Consider the following 21,182-nt stretch of genomic DNA (forward strand, 5'->3'; position numbering starts at 1 on the left):
GTCACTGGATGAGGAGTATCGAGCTAGCAAGGCAGCCACACTGTCAGTGTGTAAAGTGTGGATATCAAATGGTGTTTAACTTCTGTGCTATGATCCAGTAACTTGTAATGGTATGTTACATAATGGGCACAGAGTTGTGATAGCAGGCTCGCCATGATACTGTAGCTGGATCATCAACTACACACGCACACAGGTTACGCTTTCATTGGAATTAAGCCATAAATATGTGGGTATTTCTACAGTTGCCAACTTTTTTGTATTGGAGTGACAGCAGACAATTTTCCTTGTTGTTTTTATAATCGTGGGAACATATCATGGCGCAGTACTGAATGCAGTTATTTTCTTCCGCAAAAACATTGTTAAAACTTTAAAAACTTAAAATCCCATGAGACAGGGACTACTTCATTACAAGGTAGAGGAGATCTCAGCAGGCTTCCATCATTGGGATTTTTAATTGAGGAATACTCGATCAAGGATAGCTGGCCAATCACAATGGATGATCCTAATGCAAACAGGAACAGGCAAAGCTTTCGAGCCAAGCAGCTGAACCGTCTGTCGGGTGTCTTCAAACCGATCGTCAAGCACCGGCCGATGAGCCTTGGCAATGGAGACAGGGGCCTCGCGCGATTGCCGCTGCACTTCTCGAGAATGAGCAGCAGCAGCAGCAGTGCTAGCAGTTCTGGAGGCAGCCGCAGCAGCGGGGTCAGCCGTAGCAGTGGTGGCAGCCGCAGCAGCGGGGGCAGTGGAAGTAGTGGTATCAGTCGAAGCAGCGGGGGCTCTTCCTCACGGAGTAGCAAGAAAAGACCTGCTCCTCCACCACCTGCCCACCTAGAAGTGTCCCCCAGTGGGTCTCCCAGTCACTCCCCCAGAACCCCCCGCTACCGACCGGTGTTACGTGTTGTTAAGACAAAGCCGAAACTCAAAGGTTTGGTAAGACAGAAACACCCTCCCAATGTGTAGGGTGTTTACAAGTATGTAGGCCTACATTCTGTGAAGTCAATGTACAATTTATTTTTAATCCTCTGATGATATGTTCCTGTAACATGTAGACTATGTATCTTCCAAGTCAAAATAGATACCTTATGTAAAATATGTATATTGATACTCTTTATTGCTTATTGTCTTTCAGGTTTTTCATTAAGGTTGTTAAGACTTGCTTTCACTTTGTTCTATTTACACTTGTATGATTTGTTTCGATTTGATTTTGTTGTTCTTAGCATCATTTGATCTGAGTAACCTTTGGATAACCTTTTTCTTACAAGCATCTGTTTATCCATGGGCTATCCACTATGATAATACAAGTAAACAATATTGTCTCTGGCCTTTTTAAAAAATAATAATTTTGTACATTTTTCAGTGTTGTGGTGATTATTTTATGAAATGTTTACTCTGCTTATAATGGAAATTAATTGAGAGGTGAGGTCTTGAAAGTATACACTGACAGAAAGTTCTTTAGCAAAAGGCTGCAAAATTTATCCAGAGAATGTACAATGTATCACAGAGATAGTAGTTTGAAGAATTCCTATAAAGAATGTACAGTGAATGTTGGCAGTTTGCCCTGGTACCATTGCAACCGTGTGGTTAACCTGCTCACTATGAACAATCTTGTTCCAGACATTGCATTCATTCACTGGATGAATCATCTTTGTGTTTAAAGGTTGTTTCATTGACCAAGAAGTACACCATTATCTCTATTCTAATGTTGAATGACTTTTTAGCATTGAAAGACACACTTGCAGCACCTTTTCGCTGCTATGAACAATGCTGTACACTGTACATGTGTATGTATCATTCCTGTAGGTTACCACTATACGTTTGTATTAATGTCAGTATATTGAAAGATAATAGCATGAGAGGCATTCACTTTATTTATTTGTGCATTGGAAAAATGATCAATAATGTGTGACATTTTCTGAGAAGTAGTTGTGTTGACAACACTCAATGCTGAAAAATCATAAAGTAACTCCATATCGAAAGATGACATATTGAGATAGAAAAATCATACCCCCAAAACGCCATTCGTTTTCCAATGTTTATTTTCATATAATATGGATTGTCAATTCACATCGTAGACAGTGGATTCATAGAAAATGCATTTGATTATGACTGTTTCTCACACTTTCTTTTTTCCTTACAGTCAGGAACTGGCCTTTTAATGTCAGTCATCAGAACTCTCTCAGCCAGGTATGTTGTTTCCCTACCCCCACCCTCTTTCTCCTTTTTTTTTTTTTTTCTTATTGTGTCAAAGCAGCTGCAGACTTAAGCCATAAGAATGAGCCGTTAGTGAAAACATACTTTTGTGTAATGAAAGTGACTAACAGAAGACTGAGGTTTCCTTTTGGGTAAAATGGGGGAAAAGAATATAAAGGGAAGAGGTCATTAGATGCCACAACTGCATTTCATCGGTATCATGTTTCTAAAAAGAAAGAGAATAACTTGTGTAGGTCATCTTCCAGTTAAATGAGAAATGTACTCAGCTGTATGTTTTGCTTCACTTTGAGAAGTTCAGTAAGGCGCCACTTTTTTAAGGTTTGATTTTAGCAATCTGTGATCATAATAATCAGACAGGGTTTCTGGGTTACATTCATACACCATGTTGCATGTTAAACTAGAAGTTATAGATCTCACAACTATTCACTGATTCTTGATTCTTTTGTAGATAGGAGATTTCTTCTGTATATATTTTGATAAATCTTCTTCTTGCGTACGAGGCAGCTGCAGCTAAGTAACATCCCGCAGGAATCCTATAACAACCAACTTATGGTCCCAAGGGTAGGGTGTGTAAGGTCCATGTTGAATGTTAAATGTTAAATGAACATCCTGTTTAGGAGAGAAATTGTCATGATCAAAAGTAGCAAGAACTAAATTTAAAACAAGTATTTGTACGAATAGTATTGCATGATTTTGAATTACACAATACTGTTCTTTACTAATATTTTAATCACATGTCTTTCCGCCAATCTTTGGCCTCTGTCCCTCCCATCTCTCTTTCCCTCACAGTGAAGACGAGCAGCAGAGAGGCGTAGAGAAGGCCAGGTTGGAGAAGGCTTATCGAGAATGTGACAAAAAACTTGACAAACTCATAACAGGTTAGTCAGACACTAGTCGTCCATTTCAGTTTCTTCCATTTTGGCTGATGGGTAAAACCGTCAGATAATTGGCCAGCCCTTTTATGTGAGGTCACTTACTGCTAAAGATTTCAGCAGTAAATTTAGCCCATCACCATTTAAGCATGATGAAGTTGTTGTACATTGATTCCATAATCCTGGCATGTTTCAGTTTTTTGGACCCTTAGGCTTTCCAGGTTGTCCAGTAATATTAACAAACAACAACAACCACCACCACCACCACCACCCCCACCCCCTGGGGGGGGGGGGGGGGGGGGTTGAGTAGCTGTGGATATAGCATGGAAACCAGCCACTGGATACAAACAGTTTTGAGAGAATCACAAAATTGAGATGCAGTCAAGGACATAAAATTATACATTTTAACAAAAAATGCCAACCCAATATGAACATTTTTAACATTGATTCCATGATCCTGGCATGTTTCAGTTTTCCAGACCCGAAGGCTTTCCAGCTTGTCCCAAAATATGAAAAAGGAGGGGGGGGGGGGGGGAAGGAAAAATTAGCTGTAGAAATAGCATGGAAACCAGCAACCGGATACAAAGAGTTTTGAGAGAATCACAAAATTGAGATGCAGTCAAGCACACAAGATTATGCATTAAAAAAAAAAATGCCAACCCAAAACAGACATACCTCATGAATAGATTAAATGTCTTTAATTTCAAGGCATTCTGAAACCTTATAGATGAAGAGTTCTCTACACATCAACCATCCTTATGAACTAGTTTCAATTCTGAAACCTTGATATCTGCACAGGAGATTTATAACCAGAATTTCATACTTTTCATCCTTTAAGATTTGTCATGTTTTGTCTTTTTTTTTTTTTTTTTTTTTTTTTTTTACAGCCAAATCACCTTATTTGCAGTTTTCTTGACTTTGATATCTGCAAATTGATTAGAGTAAAATGATGAAACATCACAGGTGAAGATTATGAGTATATGTGACCCGCTACAACAAAATGATCCTAAAGTCGGGCGAGGTCGATTATTTGAAAATTGCATTACACAATTCCCTAATCTTTCTCCTTTAAATTGATATATAACACGTCTTATAAAAATAATCGGCTGCGGAGATATCGATGTTTAAAAGAGAGCATGTCAAGACGTCTGGGAAATCACTGTTTCGAGGAAAGCGCCCTTAAAGTTCTCCTTGCGACGCAATCACAATCAAGAGACATGCAAGTCAGTATTCACCTCCGGACAATAGAAGGTAAGCCCTAGCTCATTCAAACACAGCGTCGGCGGTCTCCTCACCGACCAATCAGTGACCATGATGTCAGGAGAAGCGGCTAGGCATAGCGCAACCTGCCCGCACGCACCAGTCGACTGGGCAGTGTGCGAGCTTCACGCTTCGGTTAGCGGCAAGCAGCAAACTGACCAATGAGATCACTCTGGTCGTTGTTAGGGGCGGAGCCTATGTGTGGCGCTCAATCCAAATGTTCGAACCAGTTTCTGCTTCGTTGAAACGCCAAAAAAAAACATGGTCCAGAAAAACGCTATTTTTTGGTCTTTCCTTTCATCATTTTGCTTCAAAATTTCGACAGATGATAGAAGACATGTCAGCCTCTAATAATATGTCAAATTCAGAAAATCGTAAGTTTTGACCAATTTTGATGCTCAAACTTCAAACTCGATTTTCACGGCTTCGACCGCGCGCGACTTTCGGACCATTTGTTGTAGCGGGTCACATATCACAATGTGACTGCAATATGAGCATATCTCTTGTTGGAGACTACCAGAAGTCCTGAGTATACAGCTGTACTCTGATAGGTCTCTATTAGAAAAAGGTGTTGTAGCAAAATCAGCCTGTCCTCATTGAGATAATTAGCAAAGAGTAGGGATTTTAATCACCATGGAAACATGGCAGCATCCATCTTGAAAGTAAAGGTGTAAAGATGTGCATCTGGACTGACATGTTAAACAAGGGTTTCAAAGATTAACACCGTGCATACCATTGGCTGTGTTATATTCCCAAGGCAACATAGACGGGACATATCATTCCTAAATTCATTAGCTCTAAATTCAAATTAATTGACAGAACATTTTAGTCAAGCTTGCAGACTTTGATATCTGACATAAAATGTGTCATTCTCTAATGCCTCTTTTTATTTTGTTGTTATTTTTTTTTTTTTGGGGGGGGGAGGGGGGTACAGGAGCTGGTTAGTTGAGGGTTCTGAAATTGATATGTAAGAATTCTGCTAACTCTGACACTGCACAAATTTTGAAAATAAACAGAAACCCACTTCCAGGAAATCCCAAGGTGTTGAGAGAATGAGCTTACTCACCCGCCATAAGTTGTCTGTGTGCAAAACATCCATTTTCTCATAAGGAAGGGTTGTCACAGACTTTGGCTGAATTTTACATAGTTAGATTTAATCCAGTCCATGGGTTTAATAGTGATATGCAAATTTTGACTACTTATAAACTCTGGCAAAAATTTGTCTGGCAAAACTTTCTGGCAAAAATTTGTCCACTGTTCTATAAAACAGATGATGCACAAAATGATGTGTGTATGCAGTGACTATGGAATCTAGTTGTGGCATTATCTTATGCACACAATTTGTACTGATGCACTCAGACCTATGCATCTAATAACCTTCTTTCTACTAGATCTTGAAATGGCATTATGCATAAGCCAGCTGCCAATGGTCACAGCAAGGTTAAAGAGTAGAAGCACCACCCAGGTAGTAACACTGAAAAAATATGGGTGAAATGGAAGCACAAATTCATGGTCTAAACTACAATGTACATATTCAAAATCTAAAGTGGTTGTTTTGTTGAAGAAAGAACATGAGATTTGAGCATTGTTGCCCGTGACATTCTCTGCTAGCTGCTGTCCAATGTTGCACGTCATCACAGATTAGAACAAAATTTTCCATCTTTTGGACTTACAAGTGATGTCCTTCAGATTATTACAACAGTTCTTGTTTTGTATTCATGGAGCTACAGGCACAATATATCTCACGCTTGTCCATTCTGCTGCGAGGTTGTTATCTGCACTAATTTCTAAGGCCACAAGGATGTGTCTGGATCTATTCTTGATGCGTTATGACTAGTTTTCCGGGTGTTTGCTGATCGTTGCCATGGCAATGGAATGATTGGCAGTGGGAGAGGTCAGCCAAAATAGGTCTAGATTGTCAGAATGATGGCGACACATCAGAATTTTAAAAATAAAACAGTCAAATGTTGCAATCAGGCCAGTCAAACTGTATGCCATGAGCACAGAGAAGTATTGAGTCTCTGCTTGTATAATGTACATATGGATCCAGATGAAACAATGTACCAGCACAAATTATGTATGTAAGTGGCAGACTTTGAAGGAGAGATTTGCTGACAAAATTTGAAACCCTAAATAGTCCACTGCACACCTAATATTTTCTCATGATCTTTCATTGAGTAGGCAATTTAATGTTGATGGTTGTTTCAGAAATGCAAACTCTACAAAATAGAGGAGGAATACACATTGTTGACATCAAATGAAAATCAAACTTCTGAACACAGCAGACATGTAGCCATGAACAGTAGTCATGGAAAGTTATGGAAAGATTTTCAGTTCACTTAATTTCTAAGTATTTCCATATTTTCACATAAAGAACATAAAACAATACGAAGTATACATTAGAATAACAATGACTAACAATGAAAACTTCAACAAATCAATCATTCAGTCAGTGTTGCAAATAAATGATACATATATCTGAGTTAGTAATAAAATCATGCTGAACAACTAAAGTAATACACAGTGCATCTATTTGCATGCACATTAATCAAACTTATACATTGTATAATCAAATGTAATTGGATAAGTAACAGGCATAAATCATGTTTGTTCTATCTTTTGTTCTTTTATATTGACGACACACTAAACTAAATGAAAATATGGAGAAACCTGATAAAAGTGATCACAGTATGAACAGAAAAGTAATACTCTCACACACTAGAGCTCACTATGACACCTTTGCCTGTGATCAGTGCAGGAATGATTGTACATTGCCAATCCCTACTAATGTCTCGGCATCCGGCATTGTTCTCATGTGTGTACTTCTCAAACATTGATGTGCAGTTTGCCACATTTAATATGGTGGAATTAATTCAATATTATTCAGATAAGATTATGTAAAATTGATTGCCTTCCCATCTGAAGTGATCACATGCTTTTCATGTTGTCTAGCTTCTAAGGTAGTATACAGTGTATCAACTGTACAGGGAGTGTTTTGTGTGAGTCGTGTATGTACATTTGTCAGTCTGTCTGTATCTCCATCCCTAATGTATGTAACAGAGGTATGTCACCCACCCACACATACACACACACACACACACACACACACACACGCACGCACACATGTACACACAACTTCCTGCATGTGGTGGTGGGTTTTATGTGTGTGTTTCCTCACTCGAAAGGATCAGCCGCAAGTTGCATCCGGCAGATTACTGAATGATTGCATCTTGATCCGAGGGGTGTAATCGCGCCTCATCTGCATTGTGCCCCTCTGAGTCTGCTAACAAACTGCTTCCCCAATGGTTTCTCACATCAGCAGTACAGATGCTTGTCGTCTTTATGTGGCACCCTCCAGGCTAAAGCCAATTTTATCCTGATTACTCTTTAAGACCATTGCTTTCATATGGACAGAAGATACACCCAAACATCACAAGGTTTTAAAGGAAAAATCCGCTGGAACTGATTGACAAGTTGCTCTGCATCAATGGGATTTAAATTTCATTAATTTGAATAAATCTGCTGGATCTTCAAAGATCACTTTGATTGATATGGTAAAATTAAATAAACAGAATCGAAGGAGTTATGTTAAAGATGTAACACAAGGCAAGGGATATACTGTAAAACCAGAAATTTTCATGTGCATGAAATTTCCATGAATTTCAGGAAAAGCCAAGATTTGCGAAAGTAAAATGCATGCCAAAGATCTTATCCACACAGTATATAAATGCCAGTGGCAATTCACAAAAGCTTCATGCCGCAAAAAAAGGCCATCGGTTCCAATTCGCGAAAGTTTCATGCTGCAAATGTTTCCGGTTTTACAATAAATGAACAGAATCGAAGGAGTTGATCATTAAGATGTGGCACAAAACAAGGGAAGTATGCAATTAATAGTAAATAAAAAGTTTTACTTGTTTCCAAGGAATTGTGGTATCGGTTTAAAGGGATGGTACAGTATTGGTAGAGATGAGAATTGGACTTTTAACTTTTTGTGAGATACCAAGAAAACACTTGTGATATAGTACAGAGCATACCATTATTTTAAGAGGAATTCAAAGTTTATTTGATGAAAATCGGGTTTGGAATGACTGAAACATCCAAAAACAAAGTAAAACAAAGCGGTCGTAATAAAGTGTGGGTCCCACACTTTATTAGAATCGCTCTTTTTTGGATATCTCGGCCATTTCAAAACCAATTTTCATCAAATAAACGTTGAATTCCTCATAGAATGACATGCTCTTTCATATTTCATAAGAGGTTTCTCATTATCTCACCGAAAAATGTTAGAAACCTGAAATTAGGTCTCAACCAAAACTATATGATCCCTCTAATGTTTTCTCTCTTGTCGAGAAGAAAGAATGACAGATATAGAAACCTGAATGGAAGCTTCCTGTCTACATGTATACTCATTTAAAGGGACTGTACAGTACTGGTTGAGGTGGGAATTCATGTTTTGAACATTCCTAAGTGAGATAATGAGAAACCTCATATGAAATATGAAAAAGTTTGTAATTTTAAGAAGGATTCAACATTTATTTGATGAAAATTGGTTTTCAAATGGCTGAGATATCCCCCAAAAAAGTGCTAATAATAAAAAGCAACATGCCACACTTTTTTTAGGATCTCTTTGTTTCACCTTGTTTTTGGATATCTCAGCCATTTCAAAACCGATTTTCATCAAATAAACTTTTAATACCCCTTAGAATTGCATGCTCTTTGACATCTCATAGAGTGGTTTCTGAATATCTTGCAAAATGTTAAAGGCTAAATTTTCACCTTGACCAGAACTGTACACACCCTTTAAGTTTGGTCTGTCAGTGGGGAGCAAAACCTTTAATTGATTGTGGCTGCATTGTCCGTCATTCTTTGATGCCAGACATACCTCCAAATGGCATCTTGCCAACCTCTAGCAGCTTCTTCAGTCCCGCCCTCTTAATCACCCTCGATGTGTAGCGTGCATGTAAAACTGTATGCACAAATTTTGTGAGTCGATCATTATTTATGAAGTTAACAACTCATGAAAACAATGCTTCCTGTGTACACCCATGTGTAGTATATATCTTCTCTACAGTGCGAAATCATGAACTCTTCTCTTAGAAATGTGTTTCTTGATCGCAAATTTCACTACTCACAAAATTGTTTTACAAGTCCCAATTCACAAATGAAAATACAGTTTGACCCCTTCTCCAGCCATTTTGGGACCAGCATTGGGCAGGATAAGCGATTTGAATGAATATGGGGGAATCAAAGGTTTTAAAAATGCACATATGAACATGTACAAAGTGTAGCTGCCGACCCAGTGGTGGCCAGCTGCATGTAGGTTGCAAACACCACAGCAGTGATGTAATCTATGCTAGCCTACTTTACTCTTTATGTGCCATGTTCACATGCCCGACTCAGTCGATGGCGTGCCAGGTTCGCATATTGTGCTCATACACACCAACCCGCCCAAACCGATCAATAAATCGCCAAATGCCATAGTACAATGAAACCGTTTTTAGCGATTCCATTCCTGTCACATGTAGCTTGCATTTTATGTGGTGCTTGACTATCAAGCAATGTTCCCTAACTGGATTTTAGAGTAAATTCTAAGTTTCTGTCACTGTTTTGTGTACAAAGGTAATAATAATAATGATAATAAATAATAAAGCTCCTGGTCATTCAAAAGGAAAACAATCATAAATGTGTCGTACAATTTGCATCAAAGCAATACTTGGCATTTTCTCTACATGTTTGCTCATAACATGTCCAAGGTAACAAAAAACTACAGAAGTTACATAGACTTGAAAGACAGAATGTTTTCCCAAAGCATGACTGTGTTGTTGTCTCAGAATATGTGGCACACAGAGGGTTTACACCATGGCACATATAGAGTTAACATTGTAACATGTTAATGTAAAAGTCATAACATACAAGTGTAGTATTTCACCTCCTTGGTATTGAGGAATGAATTGTACACATCATACGAAAAGGTGTTAAAAATGGACACATTAAGGCTGAGAACTGTCTTCTGTAATTTGCCATTTTGAACTGACTCTCAAATGATGTAGATGGTACATAGATGTTACCAACACATCAACTTCCACATCATGTGGCCAATGCATAACTTATTAGTTTTTAATTTTTTATATTTTTGTATTGTTTAAAAAAAAAAGAATTTTAAGTGTCATTCTTTGTTATTCTTGCAGTTGCCTATCTTGCTTTAGAATATAAATCAGTGTTTTGGATTAGTGTACCGTAGTTGTTGTGTTTGACTGCACAGCATCCATATGTTTTGTTTTTTTAACCAGTTCGACCTCGATTATCTGGTCTCCTTTTATCCAGAAATCTCTATTATCCCGACGCATTCACGCAGTGAAGGGCTTTTTTTTTTTTTCATCCAAAAATTGAGAAAAAACAGTGACTTTCATGGATCTATTTCACTAATTTCATAAGATGTGCATGATAGGTTTCTCAATATCTAATGAGGTAGAACATGTATGATTTTCACATAAACAGTTGACCTCTCGTATCCGGACAAGTCGGGACCGGGGCTCATCCGGATAGGGGATTTGGCTGGATACGGGAGACTCAATGCTTTATACATGTACATATACATACACATGTACTGATGTAGCCCATTGTAGTACCACATGTAGTAATGTGTATACTGCAACCTTTTCATTGTTACACTCAGTAACAGACCCCAAAATAGAGGTGTATGTTAATGTTGGAAGTAATAGTAATTCATGTGTGTTTGTGTAGGAGTTCTCAAGGAGTTGGGAATCCCCCTTTCCTCCCGTAATTATTTAAAAAAAAAAAAAAATAAAAATCACGGCGAGATTGCGTCCGTATAATAGAGAGAACCGGATAAAGGGAGGCCGGATAAGAGAGGTTCAGCTGTACTTTATTTTTGTGAAGAAGGGACCACAATTTTGCACAGGCTAGCATAGATTACACCACAGTTGCGGGGTACTCTACCTGCCTAGCTGCCAGTGCACTGGGATGGCAGCTTGGACGGCAGCTATACATTAACATTGTGTCTCCCATATCCAGCCAATTCGCTTATCCGGATGAGCACCGGTCCCGACATGGCCGGATAATCGAGGTCAAACTGTATATATGAGTTTCTCCAATTTTTTTTTTTTTTCTGTAGAACTCTCATGGTGTTTATTTTCTCCAAATCTTTTATTGTAATTTGTGTGTATGGGTGAGCACTTGGGTATATGTATGCATTGTGTGCCTATTTTGTCAGTGGTGGTAACTTGTGTGGGGATCTCTTCCATTGTTTGTTAGGTGACCCGAGTATCCTCTCGGATCACCTTCTGTATCTGTACGGATTCTTTCTTCTTCTTTATTTCTTTATTTCTCCGCAAAAATTGTGCAGAGGTTAGCTCAGAAAGTCCGCTGCCTATCAATTTCAAAATTATACCATGTATGCATCATGTCCCATAGACGGCAAATCTAATGTATCATTGTGATCAGTCGACCGTGACGTCACTATGACGTCATTATGTGAAAACACATTCTCGATCATATCTCATTAATGGAATGAAGTTTTTCAATGAAATTTACGTCACATATATTTCAAGTTATGCGCATTCTATTCATGTTCTCAAAATTCATATTTTCTCTTAAAATGTGCGCGTACGCGCGCGTTGAAATATTTGTATGCTCCAATCGAGCTCAAAATTTTTTTGCACACGTTTCAGACCATTTGGAGCATTTTTTGAAAAATTGAAAAAATCGGACGGATGCGTACGCGCGCGCACATATACGCACGCACAGCTCATATGCAATTGAAATTTCAAGTTTTTTCACTTTGATCGGATTCTGAAATGTCAAGGAATACTTATACCAAGTTTCAAGTCAATCCGACTCAATATGACGTCATACGGGCCCGTCAAAGTTGAAATTCCGCGCGCGCGTCAATGGCGATATACAGTGCAACTATGCCAAAAAACTGCCAATTTTAAATCTGATTTTACTCGTCAGGATGGACGGTGACCCCCCATTTTCTTTACATATTTTGAAAGCTGATGAGTTGTACATGTCATTTCATGGGGTGGCAATGCTGACAAAATGATTAAAAGATATCAAATTTCATAATAAAGTAAAAAAAAGTAAATTTTCAAAATGACGTCATCAAATTTCAAGTTCATTCAAGCGTACCTCACTAGTCCTTTGTCAATTTTCACTCAGATTTCAGTATGTTGTAGCTTATTTAATTTTCTTTCAAACTTAAAATTACAAAATTTTGATTGGATAACGGTATTACCTCGTAAAAATGGATTGAAATTAATCTTGTCAAATTTGACCAGTTTACGTGTTATCTCTATGGGAGTGCAGTTTTTCTGGAAATGAAAACTGACCTGACGGTCTTTATCGAGCACTAGCTCACTTACCCTTCGGTAAATTTCGCCCAGATTTTAATATGTTGTAACTGAGGCTTTGCGTTACCGTAAGTGTGCCCTTAGTTTTTTCATACGATGTCGGGATCACGTCAAAAATTTTGGTTGAAATTCAGGCTTATCTTTAATGTATTGAGATATTTCTTTCTTTCTGCAACTTTCTTTGCAATAACTCAAGAAAAACGGCCTCTATCACTTCCATATTTTGCACATGTGTAGTTCATGTCACGTAAATTATTTCATAAAATAACAACTTCTTGATAGGACACCATCTTGGGTATGTAAATTAGGGTCAAAGGTCATAAGTGTTTCATCCTTTATCTTAGTGAATACGTGTCCTATCTTTCCCATATTTTGCACACGCAAAGACCATGTTACAAGGATCATTTCACAAAATAACTACTTTTTACTCAGATGCCATCTTGTCTGTGCAAATTGAGGTCAAAGGTCATATGTACTTCTTTTTGTACCTTCGTCATGACGTGTTATCTCTATGGGAGGGAATTTTTTTTTATGTGAAAATTGATATGATTGTCTTTATCGAGCACTTGCTCACTTACCCCTAAGTGAATTTCTCCCAGATTTTAATATGTTGTAGCTGAGACTTTGCGCTATCGTGAAGTTGCCCATGGTTTTTTCAGACAATGTCGGGAACACGATAAAAAACTTGGTTGTAATTAACTTCTATGTATTGAGATATTTCTTTCTTTCTGCAACTTTCTTTGCAATAACTCAAGAAAAACACGCCCTATCACCCCCATATTTTGCACATGTTTAGTTCATGTCACGTAAATTATTTCATAAAATAACAACTACTAGATCGGACAACATTTTGGGTATGTAAATTAGGGTCAAAGGTCATAAATGTTTCATCTTGTATCTTGGTGAATACCTGTCCTATCTTTCCCGTATTTTTCACACGTATAGACGATGTTGCGAGAATCATTTCACAAAATAACCACTATTTCATCAGATGCAATCTTGGGAGTGCAAAGGTGGGTCAAAGGTCATATGTACTTGTTGCTGTTTCTTCGTTATAGTGAATACAGAATTTGGTACCAAACATGGCAGATATGACTCTCTTTGCTAAATGAGAATTCAAACATCACACGGCCAATGTCTCTAAACACACATGACACTTGTATGGTCATGCCTATTGCGATCAGGACTCGAATCATTGATTAAAAAAAAATCGGATCACCTTAATTTGTCAGTGATGACAAATTACAATCTCTAGTTTGTTTTGCTTTTGTTATCACCTTTTCTAAAATGGTTGTAATGTTTTGTTTGTCTTCCTTCATATTTCTTGTTTAATTCTGTGCTTGTTTGTGTGTACATTGTATGTGTGTGTATATGTGTGTTTGTGTGCAGGGTGGTCCACAACTTGAAATTTGAGCATGTTGCAAGCTCAGAATATGAAAATATTGCAGATATTATATGTGCACACATCATGAGCACGTGGTACGCAGTATTTCGCAGCTTATCTCTCTTTATGCTGCTTAGATTCAATGTTCTCTCGAACGGGATCATGTTTTGCACACAAATATCTATGTACCAGGTAGTTTGATGTTTCTTATGTTTTGCACATGTTTTTCACATGTTTGAATACATTTTATTTTAAGCTTGTTGCAAATTCTTAAAGGGTGTGTACAGTTCTGGTCGAGGTGAGGATTTAGCTTTTGACGTTTTGCAAGATATTCAGAAACCACTCTATGAGATGTCAAAGAGCATGCAATTATAAGGGGGTATCAAAAGTTTATTTGATGAAAATCGGTTTTGAAATGGCTGAGATATCCAAAAACAAGGTGAAACAAAGAGATCCTAATAAAATGCGTGTCCTGTCGCCTTTTATTATTATTACTTTTTTGGAGATCTCAGCCATTTGAAAACCGATTTTCATCAAATAAACGTTAAATCCTTCTTAGAATTACATGCTCTTTCATATTTCATAAGAGGTTTCTCATTATCTCACTTAGGAATGTTTAAAACATGAATCCCCACCTCAACCAGTACTGTACAGTCCCTTTGAGGATGTTGCACAGCATGTTGCTGGCTTTTGAGGATGTTGCACATGAGTTGAGGATGTTGCACAAGAGTTGAGCATGTTGCAGCGACATGCTGAAACTCCTTGTGGACCACCCTGTGTGTGTCTTATTTTTTTCCCATTAGCAAGCGTTCAGCGTAACCCAGGACCCGGCACGTGGAGCCAGCTTGCTATGGGTCCCGTTGCCTCCCTTGGGAGGACTTTTTTGAGGGGGTGGGGGAGGAGTTGGAATAGGCTTTAGGGATTGAACATGTCCTGGGAAGTTCAGAGTTCAGAGAAGTCTGTCACTTTCCTCTAGCAAAATCTGTCCTTGGCTGCTGCCAGATCACAAATGTTTTTCAGAAGCATGAGGTGATTTGGGTCAGCCTCTGGCTGCCTCTCAAGCCAACACATCAGCTTTGCTGCCATCTCAGCTGCTTCTCCATGTGTGGGCACATCAGGTTTTTCCATCATTCCAGACTCAGCTTCATCATCATTATCCTCCGTGTCATCATTTCGCTGCCCGATAACTGAATCCAAAATTTCTTGGTCAGTGAGTGTCTCCCATCCAGGGTCATCCTTGTCACACTTCAGCCACTCCTCAATTTCTTCTGCTCGACATCCAGAGCTGCCAGGGAGCTGATGAACTAGGGCTGCCACTTCTTCATCATCATTTTGTTGTGTAGCCCCATCCTCTGTCTCCTGATCAACTGCTGCTTCTGGACCGAGATTCAGCTTCTGCCAACACCTGGTGATGGTGCTTGTTTCAATGGCATCCCACGCTGCAGCCAACATGTAGATGGCATCCTTCAGTGTGAATGATTTGATGAAGTTCATTTTTCCCTCGGTGGAATGTTGGGAATCAGAGTCAGATGAAATGATCTTCCAGATGAGATTTTTCCGGTAGATTCGTTTTGTCGTTTCCAGGATTCCTTGGTCCATTGGCTGTAACATTGGGGTTGTGTTGGGTGGGAGAAAGATGCATCGGATGTTGCCATCATCAGACATCATTTCTGCAGCCTTGGGGTGAGGTGGAGCATTGTCAAGAAGAAGAACGGCTTTTTCTGGGAGACCGTTTTGAGTCTGATGGTTGCGAACGGATGGTACAAAGTTCTTGTGGAACCATTCGCTGAATATTTCCCCATTCATCCATGCATTCTTTTGGCTATGGTATGTCACTGGGAGGGCTGTCCTGTTGATGTTCTTGAAGCTTCTCAGATTTTTTGATTTGCTGATCAGCAAGAGGGGCAGTTTGTGTGTGCCAGTCGCGTTTGCCGTTGCCAAAAGAGTGAGCCGCTCCTTGCTTCTATCATGCCTTGTTTCCGTCTTCTCTTCAGGCCCAACGAGTGTACGATGTGGCAGCGCTTTCCAGTACAGGCCTGTTTCACCGCAGTTGTAGATCTGCTCCCTTGAAAGTTCTTCATCGGTTATGACATCCTCTAGCTGGTTCAAGAAGAAATCAACTGCACCCAGAGTCGTGGAAAGACTCTCCCTCCGCATGAATAGACCACAGATTCCATGTCTGTCCTTGAACTTCTGAAGCCATCCAGCTGAAGCTCTGAACTCTGGGTTTCCTCCACGCCCATCACAGAGACAGGCTTCGTTGAACTTGAGAGCCTGTGCTCTCAGAGAATCCCCAGTGATTGGTATGTTGCTGCCACACTGCTGAAGAAACCACCGGTATGTCGCTTGGTCCACAGCATCATGAGTTGCTGAGCGCATGACTTTGCGTCTGGCAGAAACCTCATAGGTAGTGTTTTTTAACACAAATTTTTTGAGGGCATCTCGCTGTTTGTAGATATCAGACACTGTGCTTGTTCCAACTCCATACAATTCTGCAATGCTGGCTTGAGTAGCTCCTGCCTCTATTCTAGAAATTATCTCAAGCTTCTGGTCTACATTCAAAACAGTGCGTTTACGTTTTGGAGGCATGGTGATTTGAAGTTTGATGACCAAAAAAAAAACAACAACAACTGACAGTCAAAGTGAGTGAAGTCTTAATACACACAGTAATTTCCGAACATTTAGGCGAGTCAGTTTGATTTTGAATTCAGCATGCATCCGCATGTGGATACATGATAATGATAGACTCAGAAATTGCACAGTTGCATGATAATGCGGCACACATCCAAGATACAAATGGTGTATACCACAGTACCCAGTTTTGATAAAATCCTTCCCTAGAATTTTTTAGCCAGAGAGCCAGGTTTCCTGTTCATGCAGTGCATGATTCTCTCTCACGTCTCACCTTTTTCATCATGGAAAACTCTAGCAGACAGGAATAGCTTCCTTCCTGTTCTGTTGCTGGGTCAGTTCCGGAACAAGCTGGGGTGACATTTGCATTATTGAGTGCTTTCCTGCTGAGCATGTAGCCACATGTTGTAGAGATGATGGCTGTGTATAGGCAAGGGGAAGTTTGCCATGTAGCGTGTCCACATGCATATTATGTGGAATGATATCAACCTCGATTAACCATCCACGTCGGGGGGCATCCAGATAAGTGATTTGGCTCAATAGAGAGATAAGCTCAATAGAGAGATATGACTACACGTTTGCAGGCACAAACCTTTGTCTGTTGTAAAGGAGCCTGTACCAAAGCATCTCTTTCACAGTGTTTGCATGTAGAACCTATAATCCCTCCACTGCACTGTAGCTACTCCATTGGGAGCAGCTACAGTACACAGCCTATGGGACAGTGCCATTGATGCATGTAGTCTTTTGGCGCAGACTCCTTTACTACCAATAAGGTTTTGTGCCTGCAAACTATATAGCAATAGGCTTTTAAAAACAAGTGACTATCTATTGCTCTCTTTATACCTAGTAGCTGGCTGTATTTACCATATCACTACTTATGAAGGTGTCTCACATACTGGTGGTAATTATAAATATTTGTAATCTCTGCTTTGAAAGCAAAGTGTTGATTGTTTTTATGTCCATTTCTGTGGATCTATTTCACTCCCTAGCTGGTAGGTCTATAAACAAACGATCATCATACTAATCTTTCATCTACAGCATTGTAGCTTGATTAAGTTGCAGTTCACTGCAATGATTGGAATATATCCCGCCTTAATCTTAGCATGATAATGTGTTTATTTTGATTGAGATTTGGCACTGAAACATATGAAAGAAAAAAAGAATGTCAGCCAGTCCACGTCCCGATAACAGATTAAGATTATTGTTGGGCCCTGTCAAGTACGCAATCAAGGTTGGAGCTAGTGTAGGACATTTCAAAATCAAGTAAAATTTGGGACTCAAGTGCCATGGAGTGTTTTGTGCCTCTTTGTTATGTTACATTTTCTTATCAAAGCAACAGTATTATTTACAGAATGTTCACTAGCCAAAGGTTTTCCAATTGATAAGTATACCTTTTTTTTTTTCTGTGAATGATAAACAATTAAGCATGTACACTGTATACTCCATAATACATCTAGAATACCTTTTGTGTTCTCTGTAAATATAAAGATTATTTTATTGTAATGCTATTCACTACCGGTTGTCACAAAGTCAAGCTTGAAAAAAAAATGGCATACAGAGAATAAATCAAATCAAATCAAATAAGATTATTTATATTTAAGAAAAAGAGACAAAAACCTTTAAATGTTATCTGATCCTCTCTGTTGTCTCTGAATCCATATAACATAAGTTCATCTTAATACTGTGTCTTTTTATACAGAAAAAATAAAGAACTGTGGGTTTTGATAAGATTCATTAAATACTTTTATCATAAATACATCTTAAGATTAGCAATTTTACCGTCATTAAGGTTTCCAAGCTTTAAAGGTAGGGGATACCTTTTACAGACCTCCCAAAATGCAGCAAAACATTAGATATGAACCTCAGGGGACTTGTTTAGGCCACTGCTGAGAAATTTGGAAGTCAACAGTTATCTACAATTTGAATAATGCACAAAACTCAACTACTCAGTAGTTCTGTGTGTCAGCCACACTTAAGCCTTTTTGTTGCAGTCTTCTGTATTTGTTATCTATAAACACAAATCTAGAAGTACAAGAGCAGATGTAATAACATATAAAGTGTGTGGCAAGAATGTATATAGAAATAAGGCTTGAGTTGATGAACTTTCTTCACAAAATATGTCATGATGAACACACATGCAGTGCATGGGTCTGCAAAGCTAGCCTAGTAATGTACTGGAATTTACGGTGAGCCCCGAAAAAAATTCAATTCAAAATCTAACGGTCAAAAAAATGTACTAAATGTTACCGTCCACTTTCAATACTTTATGGGAGTTTCTAATATGATACTCTCTTCAACATACCACTGTATTTATACAACTCTTCATTTAAGGCATGCAAATGGGATTCCCTACCTTTAATTTGTTCAGTTTGCTTAGTTCCGATTTACTGACGTACATATAGAGATCTCTCAAGCTTGTTGTAAAGACTTTTTGACTCATAGTTTGATGAATGGATGTCTCACATTGGTTCTGGAAAAGAAAAAAAAAATGTGTTTCCATAGTCTTGTTGTTTCAAATATCAGTGTGACCTCATTTTCATATTCTTCCCAAGGGCACCCAGTGTGCATATTTTGTCACTCATCAGTAGTTTTACTGCTTTATAGTTTAAAGGTGAGTCACAAAGCTTCACCAGGTTCACTGTACCTCTCATTTTTTGAGGGGAAACCCCTTTGCCTCTGTTTGGAAGTAGATGCTGCTGCGCAAAAAAGCTGTGTCCAACCTCAAGATGGGTTTGTGTTTTCCCTGATGACTGCTAGCTGCAAAGAAAGAAAGGAAGAAAGAAAGATAGATCATAGATAGATAGATAGGCCTAGAGATAGATAGATAAATAGATAGATAGATAGATAGATAGATTGATAGATAGATACTAGTAGGAAGATAGAGGAGAGGGAGGTTGTGGTCAAGAAAATGAAATGGGGATACCAACCATAGAACATGTGCAAAATGATGTGTGAGACAGAATTATGTGCACCCCTTTCTTCGCCCCTTTCCTCACCCCTTCTTCTTACCCCTTCTTCTTCCTTCCCTCCCTACCCCACCCTTTTTATGCCCTTCCCCTTTTATGTCCCTCTCTCTTTCTCCCTTTTTTATAGCTCTATCTTTCTTCCCCAAACTTTGAAAACATAAAATATTCCCACACCCATGCACAACTATAGTAATTTTTGTTTTTTCAAGTAATATTTATCCAATTCCATTCAAGCAGTACTAGAAGCATCAATTCACTAGATGGTATTACTGTACAACATAACATGATTCCTTTGATAATGGCAACAACTGAGATAATACTTTAAATTTTTATTATTATAACAAGGACAACAACAATAGTACAGCAGTTACAAAAAAAGGAAGTATAGTAAGATAAAACCCCATCCCAAAAAACAATTCTCCCTGGCAACCCTTTCTAATAAACATATGAATATCGACTCCTGCCCCCTCCCTACACACACACACACACACACACACACACACACAAATGCACATGCTCACCTGTTGAAAATTGTGAATGACTGTACTCGGCTCACTTTATGGCAAAAGGGAATTGTTTTGTTTGTTGCATGATGACAGACTCGTTCTTCCTATATCCCATCAGAGGCCAAAAAGAGGATTCAAAGTATAATATGATTGCAATGAAAAGTTCAGAATTTGAGTAAGGCAGTTGTTGAAATGAATTATGATGAGTACAGTTGAGTCAAATGCTACTTTGTAGTCATTTATGTTTCTGGTTTAAATGGCCTTAGAGGGATAGGCATGATAGAAATGTTCATATACTCTATTTTTCTTTTTCTGTTTTGGTTTTTTTTTTTTTTTTTTACAATTGTTTGTTGTGAGTGGGCTTACATCTCTGAAATTAGCAAATGTTATCTTGTTTAACAGATATGCATAATGTATCTCATTTTTTAGATGGAAGATACTAGATTATTACTTTGCTTCTTGAATAGAGAGTTTATATCTTTCTGTTGCTATTGATTTGTATCATTTTGAATGCTGCAAAATTGTCATTATAAATTCCAATTTTATTAAAGGTACATGACACCTTTTTTTGTAATTTTTGTATGTAGAATTGACATACTTTTCAACTGCTTCCTTGGAACAATTTTCAAAAGTCAGCCCTAAACCTATTTGATATTGTCTTTTCAACACCATCAAACTTTGGACTCCTCAGGAATGTTTTCAGGTAGCTACAGACACTGTATCTTTTGGTGCATTGTCAATGGTATTGGGGTACAGTGAAACCCCGTTATAACGAGTTCGGTTATAACGAGGAACCGCTTATAACGAGGTGATCGCGTCGGTCCCGTTTTCCTTTGCGTGTAAACCTATGGCAGAACGAATCGGTTATAACGAGTTCGGTTATAACGAGATTCCGGTTATAACGAGGACATTTTCGGCGCATCGTGATAAAGAAAAACATAAGAAATTTGATCGGATATAACGAGGTGCCATTTCTTGAC

The 21,182-nt window shown here is 38.5% G+C and overlaps 1 protein-coding gene across 1 annotated transcript in view; it reads left to right on the top strand.

Moving 5' to 3' along the window:
• The first annotated feature begins 286 nt into the window (after positions 1-286).
• The window catches only part of LOC140241568 (exocyst complex component 4-like), a 59,244-nt gene continuing 38,348 nt past the window's right edge, over positions 287-21,182 (top strand). The window contains exons 1-3 of the mRNA XM_072321304.1: positions 287-930; positions 2,138-2,184; positions 3,001-3,089. Of these exons, the coding sequence (XP_072177405.1) occupies positions 493-930; positions 2,138-2,184; positions 3,001-3,089 (574 nt within the window). The 5' untranslated portion in view covers positions 287-492. The remainder of the gene's footprint in view (positions 931-2,137; positions 2,185-3,000; positions 3,090-21,182) is intronic.

The sequence above is a fragment of the Diadema setosum genome, chromosome 18 (assembly GCF_964275005.1).
Source record: "Diadema setosum chromosome 18, eeDiaSeto1, whole genome shotgun sequence".
NCBI classification, from domain to species: Eukaryota; Metazoa; Echinodermata; class Echinoidea; order Diadematoida; family Diadematidae; genus Diadema; species Diadema setosum.